General features: G+C 33.3%; 1 protein-coding gene across 6 annotated transcripts in view; it reads right to left on the bottom strand.

The window, feature by feature from the left end:
• LOC126689088 (cullin-1) overlaps window positions 1–16,393 on the bottom strand; it is a 45,889-nt gene extending 29,496 nt beyond the window's left edge. The window contains exons 1-6 of one of the 6 annotated variants that reach the window (XR_007644419.1): window positions 15,073–16,393; window positions 13,973–14,012; window positions 12,274–12,306; window positions 12,105–12,191; window positions 11,872–12,022; window positions 11,732–11,787 (exon numbers count right to left, since the gene is read on the bottom strand). Coding sequence is in view for 5 of the 6 variants with exons in the window: in XM_050384125.1 (XP_050240082.1) it covers window positions 12,105–12,191; window positions 12,274–12,306; window positions 13,973–14,012; window positions 15,073–16,229 (1,317 nt within the window). In the remaining variant the exon portion in view is untranslated. Of the gene's footprint in view, window positions 1–11,731; window positions 11,788–11,871; window positions 12,023–12,104; window positions 12,192–12,273; window positions 12,307–12,376; window positions 12,683–13,972; window positions 14,013–15,072 lie in introns of those variants that run through there. The other 5 variants (XM_050384125.1, XM_050384123.1, XM_050384129.1 and 2 more) reach the window with 5 other exon arrangements.
• Between the last annotated feature and the right edge of the window lie 324 nt (window positions 16,394–16,717).

The following is a 16,717-nucleotide window of genomic DNA, read 5'->3' as shown; positions in this document are numbered from 1 at the left end:
GGGCCCATCTACATAGCTAATGGACCAGAAAATTTAGCTTCTATGTTAACCCAGGCGGCCAGGCCTAAAAAAAGAAGTTAAATTGCTAGACGCACATTGGGCTTAAGAAAAGCAATGCCATACAATTAGGATATTGTTACTAGATTTCTTTGGCAATTAGAGGCATTTTTCACCATTACATTGAATTCAACCTTTAAATTTATTTTAATTGATTGCTAAGGAGCAATGCCATACGATGTTAGGACAGTAAGTGGAGCATGCAACCATATGATATAGTAAGAGGTATGAATACAAATAGAGTCGAGCAATACTACATACACAAAAAATTTCATAATAAGCGTGCGTTTGCCTAAGGATTATCGGGCGTTTTGCATTTTTTGGCTGGGTCCCACAGTACTATTCATAGTTTAAAAATTATTTTGCTACAGTTTTTTCAGTAATAAGTTTTCAATTTTTAGCAAATAAGCAGTATCTAAACAGACTCTAATTTAGTTGGTAAATTTTTACAGGTTTTTATTTGGACCCATTATTGACATTATTTTTCTTCCTACCATTAACAATATGTCATATCAACTGATGTGAGATTTTTTGTCAATTATTTTTGTGCTTGTAAACTTTCTCTTCCTTTTTTTTTTTTTTTTTTTTTTTGAGTTTTATAGACTTTCTCATACAAATAACATATACTAAGATTATATGATGTGAAGTTGGAGGAGATTTAACAAAAAAAGTTGGAGGAGCTTTTGAAGGCAATTAACAAGGGAAAATTGACTGGAGGATTGGCTGCCGAAGGGCAAAAGGGTAAAAGAGAATCAACCTATTAATTATTTGTTTTATTTAATTTTCAAAAGAGGGTCAATCTTATAGTCAAATCAATAATTCAAGAATTTCTTGGGAAAAATAGGTAACTAACTCTAATTTTCCAACTATCTAGTTAGTAGGTCCAGTTTTGAAAGAAATTTTTTTTTTAACATCTCGAGCGTCAAAGACTCAATTTAGGGCCTATAAATCGAGTTTTTGGGACTCGATTTTTATGGATTGATCACGTCCGATGTGGAGTTTTTTTTCCACGTGGAGCCTACCTGGAAATCAAGTCTCTAAGACTCGATTTCTAAGCCAAAAAGATTTTAAAAAATTTTAAGTCTCATAGACGAGCCAAAATGCCCAAAAACAAATTTAAGAAATCTCAAACAAATCAATCCAAAGACTCAGATCAGAGGGAGAGAAAGAGCTGGGTCGCGCGGCCTGGATCGCGTGAGCCCAGGCCTCGCGTTGCTTGGGTCGCACGAGCCCAAGTCGCGCGTGGTCGGGTCGCGCGAGGCCGGGCCACGTGTGACCCACTCCAATCTGAAGCCGATCTCCCTTTCTGTTTCTGGTTTTTTTTTTTTTTTCTCTGATGTTCTGGTTCCTCTCTGACTTGTTTCTATTTATAAGGGTTAGAAATCGAGTCTTAGAGACTCGATTTCTATGTAACTACATGGAAAAATATGCCACGTCGGAAGTAATTAGAGCATAAAAATCGAGTCTTTGATGCTCGATTTATAGGTCAAAATCGAGTCTAAAAGACTCGAGATGCTAGTAAATAATATAATTTTGTAACTAGAACTACTAACTAAATGGTTGGGAAATTATGGCTAATTACCCATTTCGTTCGAATTTCTTAGTCTGCTCTTAAAGTTGGTAGTAATACTAACACTTATCTATTTTCACAACTATTCTATGCAACAGATTTTGATTAATTATCTATCACTTTTATATAGAATCATAGTTTTTTCTTCACTATTCATAGACTGGCACATCAAAGTTGTGATAAAAATGTACGTGATATTAGATTTTTTAATAAGATAAGGAAGGGTTCCCTCCGCACAGGGCGGGGGGTCAATTTCCAATGTCCAAATGATGGAGTGTGGATAATTTAAACTCAATTTCACAATATGTTTCGATGTTAACTTTTTTTTGGATGAAAATGTTCACTTGTTGGTATTTGGTGAAAAGTTGAAAAATTGTGCACCAATCACGAAGCACAAGTTGACACTTAACAACTTTTAGGTCACGATGGTCAAAATTTTTAGGTCACAAGACATTAAAACAATGGTCAAAATTTTAGAACCAAAAGATTGAATGAACATTGCATGCAATTATATATTATATGAGAACAAGGAGTTGCAAGAGACGATAACACTAAGGTTGGGGCCACCATAAATGTTGACATAATTGTTAGATTGAATTAACCTTCTGATCTTGCAAATTAGCAAGAGCATGTAAAATTCTATTCCATGTTGGAAGCTATGGGTCTGCTTCCAAATTGACCTCCCTATCTGTGAAGATTTAAAGCAAAAGGTATAATTAAGTCTTTATTTTTATTTTTTAAAATAAGAAATAGAGATTCGGACTCAAGTTCGTCACATAAGAAAAATCATGTGATAGTAATACTATTGACTTTTTTTCTTAAGAAGTTTTTGTTAACCACCTCAACCAAAAATACGAGCACATAATTTGCCTCTAGATAGTGCACACAAAATTATTCCTCATTGTTTACACATCTATATATACTATAAAACAAAACCTCTGACTTTTAGTTGACCAGATTTGATAGCTCCACAATTTTACAATCAGCATTTTTTTTAAAATTTTAAAATTTGACCTTTTATGCTTGCTTTCCTCTATCTCAAACCCAAGCTTGCTCCTCTCTCGCAAACTTGATACTCTGCCTCTCTTCAGTCTTCACTATCAATTTTCTCTCCACAACCCAGACCACCATCAGTCCTTCTCTCCCATAACTCAACAACTCCACCTTCTTCAGCTCCACCTTTGTCGGTGCCACCCATCTCTCACTCACAACAATTTCTCCCCCTCTCTCACCCTTAGTTCTACTCTCCCACAACCCAGTCAACTCATCACCCTCCATCTTTTGGCACCACTCATCATTGGATCCACTGTCGTCAACGCAACTAGTTTATTAGAAAAACAAGGTCAACATTTAAGATATGATATGCGTATTCCTTGTCTATAGGACGTGTATAATTGGTGTACATATTACACTTTTTTTCTCATTTTCCAAAATAAAAGTGTTAGGATTTAAATATCATTTGTATTGGCAAACATGTGAATATAAACTTGTCTTGTTATTAGCTATCAATTTTTTTATTTTTTATTTAATTCATTATGAGATGGGAGTAGTTGAAAAGAAGGGTTTAGTTTTTTTCATTTCTTTAGTTGACAATTCGATAATTGGGTGAGAGAGAGGATTTCAATTTTGAATTTTAAATGTCTCTAGTAAAAACGTTAGAAAAATGTTGATTCATGAGCTAAAAAGCACTTGAATGTATTTTACTATTTTTCTATCAATAAAAAAATAATGGATGGGTTGCATTTGAAATCCTTTGGGGGCAAACTTTTTTTTTTTAATCTACAATCAACATGTAGAGTTCAAATTTGTCTTAAAAAAAATTTTATATATATATTTATATATATATATATATATGTATGTATATATCACTTCACTTACATTTCGCGTCCTTCATTAATTCAAACAGGAACTTTAGCTCTATTATGCTCTTAGTGCTGGTGTTGCTCTAGCATTGAGACTTTGAGAATAGTTCATAGTTTCTTTTATTTACTTTATCAAATTTTTTATTTTATACGTTCTAATTTTATTATCTACCAGCTATATCCCCTCTATTTTTCCGATGTAAACAATGATAGGTAACATACATTTATTTATTTTGTGGGGTCAGTGCAAATCTATATTCTATATATTACTAAAAGTTGAAGCGTAGCGTTTAATGCTGTTGCTCTCACATTGCGCCACATCAGCTGCCACGTTATTTAAAAAAAATTGTCCTACAATTTTAAAATGGTTTTTTACAATTTTCAGCCCTATAAATGCAGCCCACTACTTATTTATTTACTTCCACTATCACCCTATAATAAATCCAGCCCACCACTTATTTATTTACTTCCACTGTCATCCTATAATAAATTTGTATAATTAATCTAGCTCACCTCTTATTTATTTAGTTCTACTATTAAGCCCAATCCAAAGCCTTTTCAGTTCAACTTAAAGGAAAAAAAAAAAAAAATGTTAAAGCCTTCAGGGTTTTGTGTGAGCCTTTTTAAGCTTAAAGGAAAAAAAAAAAAAAAAAAAAAAAACGTTGAAGCCTTCAGGGTTTTGCGTGACCAAATAGAAACGTGAGGAGACAAAGAGTTTGAAGATTGTAACATGGAGGGAAGCTTAAAGGAAAAAAAAAATGTTGAAGCCTTCAGGTATTGCATGAGAAAATAGAGAGTTTGAAAGCTACCCACCTTCCTGCTCTACCGTTTTGTAGTAATGATTGCCAATTTGATTTCCTTCCTCCCTGTCTTCCTTTCCACACGGTGTATATATACTAACAGAACTTGCCTACTTCGATTGAGATATCTCTACATCTCAGTTCTTTTTTGCCCCATTATTTTGCATTATGGTTTCTGTTTCCCTTATTAGATTTTGTTATAATTCCATGTGATTCCAACTACTTAGTGTGACTCTGATTTCCTAGCATAGTGCTGTGGTGTTTGCTTCCACTATCTACTTCAATATCATGATTGTATAACATGGATTGGGTTTTAGAATCAAAGCAAATTGTTTTCCTGGTGTTTCAATTTTCTGCAGTAACTTTTTGCATAATTGTGTTTACCGTGGTCTTTGGTTTAGACTTCGTTTGATATTCATGGTTTTAATTTTAAGTCACTGTGTAAGTGTTTTTATTTTGTGCTAAGATTGTGTTTTTTAATTAAGAGTTATAAGGTTGCTATGGTGTGGCAGATTGTTTACTGCATCTTTTTTAGAGTGTTGAATTTTTGATTGCTGGGTTTTTTAATTAGATCTCTACCTCTTTGGGTCTGTTCATTTTGATTTTTTTGATTGCTGGGTTTTTAATTCTATTTGCTTCTGCTATTTTTCGACAGTTGATATCAGAGCATACTTCAATATCATGATTGTATAACATGGATTGGGTTTTAGAATCAAAGCAAATTGTTTTTCTGGTGTTTCAATTTTTGCAGTAATTTTTCTGCATAATTGTGTTTATCATGGTCTTTGGTTTAAACATGATTTGATATTCATGGTTTCAATTTTATGTCACTGTGCAAGTGTTTTATTTTGTGCTAAGATTGTGTTTTTTAGTCGAGATTTATAAGGCCTAAATCTCTCTCCCCACCTAAGATGTATCAGTTTCAACTTCCCATTAAATATGTAATTAACTTGAATACATCTAGAAAGTTGATGCATCCCATTAAAATACGTCTTTCAAGAAGAGCAAAACATTATAGTAAACATTTTATGCATCCTATTAATCTGGGTGGTTCTTACTTGCAAGTTTCAACTAACCATTAAATATGTAATTAACTTGATAGACGTATTGTAAAATGTTTTGCTCTTATTTAGTTAATTTGTTAATTACATACTTCAAAAAATTGGTTCTTTAGTTCAAATTAGTTAAAAAAAATTAGTTCTTTAGTTCAAATTAGTTAAAAAAAGAAAAAAAAGAAAAGAAAAGAAAGCAGAGCGAATTAGTTCTTTAGTTCAAACATTATATAAATTACGTCTTTAGTTCTTTTTTGAGCAATACGTCTTCCACATATTTTCAATACGTCTTTACCATTTAATATCTGAAGTTGAAAGTATGTAATTAATTTATGAAAAAATATTTTTAATTAATTTTATAGATCTATTTCATGTGTGAATGATATATTTTTAATGGAAAAGTTTTAATGAAATTGGAAGGAAGACCTAAATTGCAAAAAAAAATTAATTTGCAATATCTCGATAGGGGATATGTAACTTTTAAATTTGACAATTTTTAGACTACTATTGCATACTGCTCAATCATAGGCATTTGTAAAAATGTTCATGCCCAAGCCAGTGATAATTGAATGATTACTTTTTATGTTACTCTGATCAAATAAGCTGCATTTACTCAAGAACTTCTCCACTATTAGATTTGGTCACATCAATTTATGCTTTCTGTTTCCCTCATTGGGTTTCCATAGTACTTTTTCTGTGTCATTTTATTTTTATACTTTTCTTGGGAATTATATACAATTGAAAAGTTGTTTGACAACTTTCAAATGATCAAATGGCAATGAAACTTAATCATAGCACAACAATAAACTGTCAATAATTACAAACTTACCATTATTTGCAAAATCAAACATTGTGTTTTAATCCATAGACTGTGTTTTAGGAACCACTGCAAGAGGACGAAATCAAGAAAAGTCCAGAATAGACTTCTGCCAACAAAACATTTGAAGTTATTGATACAAAACCATCCCCACATGCAAATAATGATCCAAGTGATCCACCCACAAATAATGCTGATACCACAACAGTAAGCTTTCTACTGCTATATTTATTTGCAAATTCATTGAAAAAAAAAATATCTACAATATAATTTAATAAACATTCTTTGGTGTAGGAAACATTGGAGAATTATGAAATCAAGAAAAAAGCAAATCAAACTTCAGACAAAAACACATTTCAAGTTCTTGATACAAAACCATTAACAAACGCAAATAATGATGCAAGTGGATCAAAACAAGAAGACAATGATGATGCCATCCCATCAATGAGTTCTGCCTCTAATGTTGAAGATGCGGAACCAAATGACAATAACATGTTTCTTCAAGATCTGATCAATCATCGAAAAGCTACAGAACAAAAGTCATCAAAGAAGAAGAAGCTTCAAAGACGCAAATGATATTGGAATTTTATATTTTCCTGCCTATATAAACTTATTTCAGAGTTGTATTATTTCTACATATTGTGTCAAAAAAAATGAAATCGAATACTTTCCTTCATTAATAATAAAACTTTTTGGAAAATCAAATTGTTATCCAATTAAGCATTAGCACTAATAAAATCAATACCAGCCAGCAACTATAGCTACTTCTATTTCATGAAATATACTCATTTAAGTTTAATTACAAACTTCATTATTTGACAATCAAAACATCATCTTTTAATTTAACATCTAAATTTAACCACATCCTCCAAATCTATTAAAATATATATCTTTTTTCCTCTAATCTTTTAATTTTTTTATTTATAAAAAACGTGTTAAAATACAAACAATGTTGTATTTAAAAAAAAAAAAAAAAAATCTAATTCATTTAGGTGGATTTCATTTGATTGAGGAACCTAAATATACTACCACCAACTACTGTGCCAAAATCTTTACCCATTACCACACATATATTGCTTTCAATAATTGATTCATTAGTAATTTTTAATATCAAATTTTATAACTGAATGTCATTAGAAAAATAAAAAGACCTCTATATATTGCTCAATAGTGCTGTAACTTAACAGACAAAAACAATATTTTTTTTACCTTTAAACATAATTTACAAATTTTTATTGCAAAGACTCTTCAACATCCTCTATTTTCGATTATCTAATAAATCAATTCATGAAAGTATATTAACTTTCCATTTATTTCAAAACTTACACCATCCCAGTATGAATCAAACATGAAGCTTTCAAATCATTTGCCTCTCACAACCAAATACTTCAATTATTTATGACAATTTCCCATTTTTAAAAATATAATGAACCTATCATCTCTTCTCCGTAATATTCTAATATTCTTACAATTAAAATCATACAAATATTTTATTGTTATCAACTAAAATTATTAAAAAAAATCTATATTATGTCATCCTGTTTAAACATAATTTATCTATTAAAAAATGGTGGCAAGTATATCTTTCATTGTAAAAAGGCAAAGGTTGAAGAGGATGAAGATTGAACAATTCAAACGACGCCTACGCTAATGAACATCACTCACACGCTACTTCAAGGTTTGTCTTCAAATAGTCACATGTTTATGTTATTATACCATATCATGGGACAAGATATGAATCTAAAAAACAAACTGACAATCACCAAAATTAATTACTTTGTCTTAAGTAACTGATGTGAATATTAATCAATTGGCAGCTATTTACATGTATTTAATAATACATTTTTTGGGTCCCTGCTGTATAGATATTGTCATAGGAACGTTATAGGTTGTGCTATTTAGAATATACAGATTACTAGGATAGGATACATATGTTAGTGTCTTTTGTCCTGTTTTGTGGAGATTTCTTTTCCCTATCTCTGTTTGTTTGGATGCCTCTCTTTCAGTTACTTCTGCCAAAATTCAATACTTGCTTATCAATAGATATCCAACGGTTGTAAGTGAACTTTTGTTGCTAATCTCCTTATTCAAACAGTCAAGAAAATGAATAAACTTCTCCCCTTCTCTACTTTGATTTAAAGAACAGAAAATCAACTCGCAGGTGGCAGGGTAATACTTTCTTAATTACTTCATGATTTGCTTAAATGAAGTCTCATTTCTTCTAATTGGGAAGTAGTTGCTTTGTCATAATGGTATGAGCATACTATAATTTTTCAGATAGTAATTTAACTTTGTTGGTATTTTTGTTTTTTTCCTAAATTTTTAGTATTACATATACAAATTTTAGAAGTCATAATTTTTCTGGAATGAAATTTAACTTTTTAAATATGGGGATACAAAATAAATTGAACTTGAACCAAATTGTAGGCATAAAAAGTATGTTTAAAGGAAAATAAATGTTTCTCAATTTTATAATATAGTATTAAAATATGTATTTTTTTAGCACATTAATTTCTTAATATGTGTTCTTTGTTTTAAAAAATAGCTGCAAGCGATTCAATCGGCTAACCAAAAAAACAAAAGTTCTTCACCACATCAATCTGACTGGATTGCTTCAAAATCCTTCATTCCTTCGAAATGATGAAGAAAAACTCATTCATTGATGCTTTAGGGTCGGAAACAAACAAACACTATTTTGGGTCGGAGCTCACAAATATTTTGTGCAAGGTAAAACTAAAGTAGGAAAAGAAATCCTTCTTCAAGCCAACAAATAAGGGGACAAAAATGCAAAATATGGACTCGCAATTGCACTCTTTTGTGAATCAAATAAGGAAGGAATCCAGCTACTATCATCAATTTTAAACCAACAAGATGGGAAACAATTGCTGCAAAACTATCGACAAATTCTTCCACATACAACTTTTGGAACAAACACATTTTACATCCCAAAAAACCAAGCATGCAAGAAAAATGGAGTGGGTCATTGAGATTGTGACTGTCCTTACCCTTATGGAAACAAAGAATTACATGTAACATGCAAAATGTGCTCAATTGACTTGGAAATGTACAAATTAGCAAATTGAGTATGGTAGAAATTATGTTCTAAAAAATTAATTCAACAATAAAATTTCATCTTTCTATTTCAAATACTAATCTCTAATAATACAAAATAAATTCCATGACCAAAACATCCAATCATCATAAAAGAAATTATCACGCACAACATGCGGATCCGCGACTAGTATTCATAAAATTTGGGTCTAAATTAGTGTGAGATTGTGAAAACCTGAGACAACATTTATATTATATTAATGTTGTTCTTTCCATACGTTCATAATTAACATGTTAAGAATTTTGTATTTCAATGGCACTACTTGGACTCAAATCCTCTCATCCTCATAATAATTTTTATTTATTTCAAAATAACCCTAAGAATTTTGATGTTTAGTTGCCTTTTGGATTACTTGCTACATCAAACTATTCATATGTCATTGTGTATAAAATGAATATTATTTCATCAAAAAAAAAAAAAATTGTATCTCATTTAGGAAGAGTGTGATTCTCATTTCTCCTCTCTATTTGTTGCCCATAATCAAAATTTTTTTTTTGAGAAAGTTGTTGCCCATAACTTGATTAATGCTTTCTTCAATATATGTTTTTCATAAAACTTTGATTAATGCTTTATTTAAGTGTCATGAAAAGCAGTTGCTGAGAAAAGCAAACAAAGAAATTAAGTGGAAAATCAAGTTGATGGGTACAGTTGTGTGTGTATATATATCTTGCTTCTTGCTTCCACTAACAAAAAAAAAAAAAATCATTCCTCTCTTGCTTTTCTTCTTATAACCGAGTTTGTATTGCCCAAACTCTCATTTTTTTCACTCAAAATATCTCTCTCAAGAAAAAATCTCCAACAACACCTCCTGCATTTTGAAGCAAATCTCATTACGTTCCCACCATTAATTTAGGTAAATCTTATTCATGAGCTCAGTATCCCACAAGTTTGTTAATGGAGGGTACCTTCCTTTATTGTTTGCCTTGACTCTTGTGACCATTATGTATTTATGGAATTATGGCTACTGGAAGAAGTACAAGTATGAACTAGACAACAAAGTTTCTACTCATAAATTGGTGGAGGTAGCCTCTGATCCAAGCATCCATCGTGTCTCGGGCGTTGCTCTATTTTACACTGAGCTTGTCTATGGAATTTTCCCTATATTCACTCATTATGTTGCGAATGCACCAGCTTTACATCGGAAAAGCTCTATTCATCCAAACAAAAAGCGTTCCTCTGGAAGGACTGTGCTAATGGTTGGATACTTGAATGAAACAAAGACAAGAACTAAGTGTAAAGCTGGTACATTCACATAGTGAGTGAATATAGGGGAAATTCCATGGACAAGCTCAGTGTAAAAGAGAGCAACACCCGGGACACGATGGATGCTTAGATTAGAGGCTACCTCCACCAATTTATTAGTAGAATCTTTGTTGTCTAGTTCATACTTGTACTTCTTCTGGTAGCCATAGTTTCATAAATACATAATGGTCTCAAAAGTCGAGGCAAACAATAGAGGAAGATACCCTCCATCAAAAAACTTGCAGAGTACTGAGCTCAAGAATAAGATTTACCTAAATTAATGGTCGAAAAGTAATGAGATTTGCTTCAAAATGGTGGGGGTGTTGTTGGGATTTTTTTTCTTGAGAGAGAATTATTTTAAGTGAGAAAAAAATGAGAATTTGAGCAATAAAAACTTGGTTATAAGAGGAAAAGTAAGAGAGGAATGAGATTTTTTTTTTCTTTTGTAAGTGGAAGCAAGAAGCAAGATATATATATCCAACCGTACCCCATCAACTTGATTTGCCACTTAATTTCTTTATTTGCTTTCTTCAACGGTTGCTTTTCATGACACTTAAATAAAGCATTAATCAAGGTTTCATGAAAAGCGTATGTTGATGAAAGCAAATAAGAAATGAACAAGCCAAGTTGGTTAACAACTTTCTCAAAAAAAAAGTACAGTTTCATGAAATGCGTATGTTGAAGAAAACAAATAAGAAATGAACAGTAACAGTCAAGTCAATCCCTGGATTTGCATGTGAATTATTACTCAGATACTCCTCAAAGCTGGTCTGGTTTTCCCTCGCCAATGTTAAGTCTGTAACCTACAAGAATTTTTTTTTTTTTTAATTAAATGGAAAAATTCTCCACTAGAGTACTATTTTGGATATTGAATAGAGATGAAATATTGGGATCCAATCAGTATAAAAAATGTACTTCATTAACATTTAAAAGTTTAGTTATTTAAAGATTAAGTTAACTTACCATTCCCTCCATCTTTGAGGTGAACTGACCACCACATTGCTGCTTAAGCTTTGTCAAAATACTCCTCTCGTGGTCATCATTAGCACTCTTGTCAAAAAGAAGCCGTCGAGCAAGCTTCTTCCTGCCAGAAATTATGCAACATAAATTAATCATCTACAAGTTGTTTTTAAAGTAAACATAAAGCAATAATCAATGTGGTTTCATGTTCAAAAGAACTGATCGAAGACTACCAATATTTGAAAATAAGACTATTTACCTATAGAATTCAGCGAACAGGTCTTTATTGCTGATATAAGCAAGCAGCTTTACTACCTGCAGGTTGATTAGAAGATTATTAAGTTCTAAAATATCTCTATTAGAAGCTAAACAGAATAACTCATCAGGAGTGGAGTAGACCTTTTCAAGTGTTTCTTCAATGGCTTCATCACTCAGCTTCTCACTTCCACCTTTCTTAAGAATATTATCACAAAAAGTTGCAAGTAGTTCTGCACTTGAGCTTCCAGCAACACCCTTGTTGCAGAAGACCTCAAAAAGCCTCCTTGAGTGCCTACAATGGAACACATAATATTTAGATGTAGAGGAACACGTGTGTGATCATGAAAACCCTGAAGCCAATTTCTAATACAAACCTTATGAAAAAGAGTGTGATTTTGGAAACAATCATTCACATAAGCTAGGTATTTGTCATGCAGCTCAATCACTTTTCTAATAAAAACCTGAAGAGCACACACTCCATATCAGTTTCCAATCATCAAACAGCCCAGACAAATTCTACAAGTAGAAGCTTCATACAATTACCAGTTCGTGCAAACCAACCACGTCCTTCTCCGCCTGTGAAAATAAGATAAGAAAAAACAATAGTGAGCATTACAAGCATAATGAACTTTTCAAGTACTAGCTCACATAAAAAGATCAATTAAAAAAAAAAGAGCAGTATGCAGAGGTCAAGATACAATGGTCTGGAGTAAGTCACTGATCTTAACGTTCTAATGATCATTTTCCTTGCATTCAGTCTATAATAAGTCACTAATGCTAATGTTATATATCACTAATCAAGGTTGAGCCTTTTCTTAGAATGTTATAACATTAGCCTTTCTGTCACAATAATCCTTGAGACTTTTCTTGTAGTTAAGAACAACAGGCTTTTCCTTTGATCCCGGTTTAAGGGGGAGGGTTAACCGCTGTCTTGAAGGATAGAACTTTTTGGCTGTTGACGTAAGATGAAAATCAGGTGAGTTAAATCATATGACATGCAAGTCTGTCAACACATATACACCTGCACTCACACTTCAGTTTTTGGGGGCAGGGGTCAAACTCACAATGAAACAAAGCATATAAGTAGTATCTCAGGCAGTAAATCAATAATAGATTTAAGTCCAACAGCGAATACACCTAATATGATGAACTACAAAAGGCCATGCCTCAATCTTAGACACACCAAAGGTCCAGAAAATATAAATCAAATCAGACAGGAAGTCTAGTGCTGATTTTGTTAAAAATCTTACAGATCCCACGGACTTAGAAATTATTTTGTTCTAGACAGAAATATTGCATCATGAAAAAAAAAAAAAAAAAAAAGAGCTCCAGTGGTAAGTGTCAAGATTTCCTTTCAGTGTGCTTGAATTCACACTGCATACAATTTTTTTTTATATAAGTTTGTTTATCTAATTGTAATTAACACTGCATACAAATTATAGTTCTCTGAAATCTGAAAATAACTTAGTCAAACAAGCCCAACAAGACCTGGTGCTTTAACAGATAATTTCTAAAAGTGATCAGTCATGCCCACAAATAATTGAATTGAATTAATAGTAAAAATAAAATTCCTGTCAATGTCATGACTCATTATCTTTGGATACTACCGTAGTAGAAAAATATTCAATGATTTGGGAGAATCATTTTCAAGAAAGTACATTACCCTCCACAGACTGATATGTGTACATTCTAGTAGAAAAAGTGAACTTCCTTCCTTCTATGGGGGGTGGCTGGGTGGGGGAGGGGGGAAGAGAAATGCAGTTCAAGATGCAAATCTGTATAAAAAAATTTATCACTAGAAAGGTTTCGCCTATGTGGTACGGACAACCAAAGCTCTAATTTAGCTTTAAGCATAAGGATGTTACTAATTCTTACTAGGATAATTTCAAGAAAGAAAATTAGTCCTTAAAGACAATAGAGAAGATGTCCTTCACAATTGTGTGCAAAAAACATCATGTAGAACCCACTTGTCAAATTTGCAGCCGTCTATAGAAGTTTCAGTAATTTCCATAATAAAGAAAATCTCTTTTCATCCTCAAACCCATACTAAAACCAGTATTAACACCTACATCACTACATGTGGAAAATAACACTTTTTGGGCATTTGTCTTTTAAAATCAACCATAACTATTTCGCTAAACATAGATTAACTGACTAAAAAAGCATACTTAGCAGTTCAAGCCTTCAAGGTAAAAATTTGCACAGAAATTCTAATAACAAGGAAAGCAAATCCAGCACTTACTTCGTTGATGAATTGCCTACTGCAGATCTGCAACCGTAGCCTACAAATTAACAAAAAAGACATATACAATCACAATTGGGTATTATTCAAATACATGCAAAGGAAAACAAAAATCATGAAACTAATATAAACCCAAGAAAACAAGAAGAAGACCATTTTCGGGTCTTAATCATTTTATCCTCCAACAACAACAACCAAAAAAAAAAAAACAATCTTTTACTTAAATTAGAACTAACAAACCCAGCTGAATTGAGATGATTGTTACCACTGATTCACAGAGAAACTATGTTAATAAATTACAAAAACAAAGGAAAAAAGGGAAAGAGAAGAACGTATGGAATCACTGAGCTCAAGGCCACCCTTGACAACATCTTTACCACTTCGAGAAACTACACTGACCTTCATTTTTTGAGACCAAAAGAGAGTGACCCAATTCACGAAATGGTGTAAACGACGAACCCTTTTATTTTGTGGGTGGTTTTATTGAAGATCCAAGAGCTGTGACCCAATTGAGGAAATGGGAAACTTGTATGAGATCCCAAAGATGGGTAGGGTAGTATTAATTTTTTTGCAGAGTAATTAAGGGGTGAAGAAAAATAACTATTACATATAAAAATTTTACAATTATAAATGGTCTCTCAACACCAACTTAACTAAGCCTTAATCCCAACTAATTGGGGTTGGCTACATGGATTGTTTCATGTTACTCACCCTATGAAGAGCCATATCTCCAATTACCTATCTAAAAATGGCATCCCCACTCCCAAAAGGGAAAAGCAGACAAATCTAAGAGTCTACCAAATGGATAATACATGTCAAACACATGATGGTCTTGCAGAACAAATAAAACAAAAGCAGACATTCTAGTGGTAGCAAACCTATGACAGACCTAAATAGCATAATCAAGCCAGTAATTGCAAGATCTTAAATTTATAAACAGTATCCAAGTCATTAATCCAAGTGAAACATACATATTTAAGAACACAAGAAACATCATACATTCATTCAACAGATTAAAGTTTCTTAACAGAATGAAATTTTGTCAAACAACTAAACATAGCAAATATATAATCCATTATCATTTTTCTAATCAAACTCACTGGGGAAGTTTACAAATATCCTCATACTCAACAGCTTTAAGCACTCTACCAACATAAGCACCCTTCTCTATCTGCACCTTGGCGCAAAACTTCTCCGTATCAACCCCCAACAACTTGGCAATCGCGCCACGATATGCCCCATTCACAATCTTCACGAGTCCCCCAATTTGCGGAATCACAGTCTCGAGCTCCAACTGATCAACTCTCAACACATGCTTACTCTCAAGCATCTCAATTTCCCCAACATACTTATCAATCACTTTCTTCACAACCCCTTTTTGCTTATAGTAACCCTTCTCGGCCAAAGCTTTGCTCATAACCTTGACAACAATTCCCTCACACAACCAATAGTCCTTCCTATTAATCCTCTCCTTCTTCATCTCCTCCTCCCTCATCATCTCCCCCAAAACGGACTTATTATTATTATTCGTCTTCGCCACACTGGTTTTGTTATCGGTTTCCATTTCATCAAACACCAGTTTCGAACCCTCTCCCCTCTCTTTCGGCTTCAAATTCGACGAGGCGAGCTTCAAACCGATCTTAACACCAGCTTCGGGTTTCAATTCCCTAACAGGTTCAGCCTCGAGAGGCTTCGGGGGCTCGGTAAATAACTCAGCGGCTTTCTCGATCTGTTTCTGAATCTCTCTCTCTTGCTTCTCTTCCTCGGCCAAATCGGCCTTGATTCGCTTATTTTTCAATCTCTCTTTGAACAAAGTCTCCGAACCTCTATCTATATACGTAATGAACCAACCTTTAGGGGTTTCCTCGACCTTACACTTGCCGGTTCGACCGAGATACTTGACAAACTCAGTGAGCGTGGCCCACTCCGTCGAGTTCATGTGGACGTGGTGGCGATCGTTGATGTACTCGTTGTAAACGACGGTGGCGGCGATGCGACTGAACCGGTGGCTACGCTTCATGTGGTCCAAGAAAGTGCGTTCGAATTCTTCGGAGTATCCTTCGACGATTCGGGTCGGGTTTTGGCCGAAAACCTCCATCTGACGCTGGTGGCTTTCGCTCATGCAGTGGCACTTGAAACCGTTCTCGTCGCGACATTGCTTCTGGCACATCTGGCAATACCATCGGAGCTTCTGGAGCCCCTTCGCTTTGATCCGATTCGCGATCGCTTTTGGGGTTAGGAACTCGTTCTTCCCCATTGAGATTTGTAGCTGTGTTGAACTGTGATGGATTTGATTTCTTTGCCTTCAATGGCGGAATCGAAAATCAACGAAGAGACCCTAAAATCCTAATCCAATTTCCCCAAATCTGGTTCCAAGAGAAAAAAAAAAAAATAAATAAAAAGAAAGAGAGAAAGTGAAGGAACGAATCCTATGGTTTGTGGAATCATACGGTACGTTGGGCCTATAGTCGAAGATGGTAGGCTGTCCGGAATTTTATCATTTTGGGCTTTTCCGAGTGAAAAACTTGTACAACCCAACCTCTTTGGGCTTTTTCAAGTACAATATTAGTTTTTTTTTTTTTTTGGGGAGAATGAAGTGCAATATATATTTAAATGACAAAATTTAGGAACAATATTTTATGTGTTGTTTCTTAGATGGGAACTTAAGATTGAGCTTTGTGATTACTTAACAAAAAAAGTACTTTCATCTATAAGGAAAAATTCACATGACAAAATTTTAAAAAA

The sequence above is a fragment of the Quercus robur genome, chromosome 6 (genome assembly GCF_932294415.1).
Source record: "Quercus robur chromosome 6, dhQueRobu3.1, whole genome shotgun sequence".
In the NCBI taxonomy this organism is placed as follows: domain Eukaryota; kingdom Viridiplantae; phylum Streptophyta; class Magnoliopsida; order Fagales; family Fagaceae; genus Quercus; species Quercus robur.
This window is presented reverse-complemented; position numbering and strand designations above follow the sequence as displayed.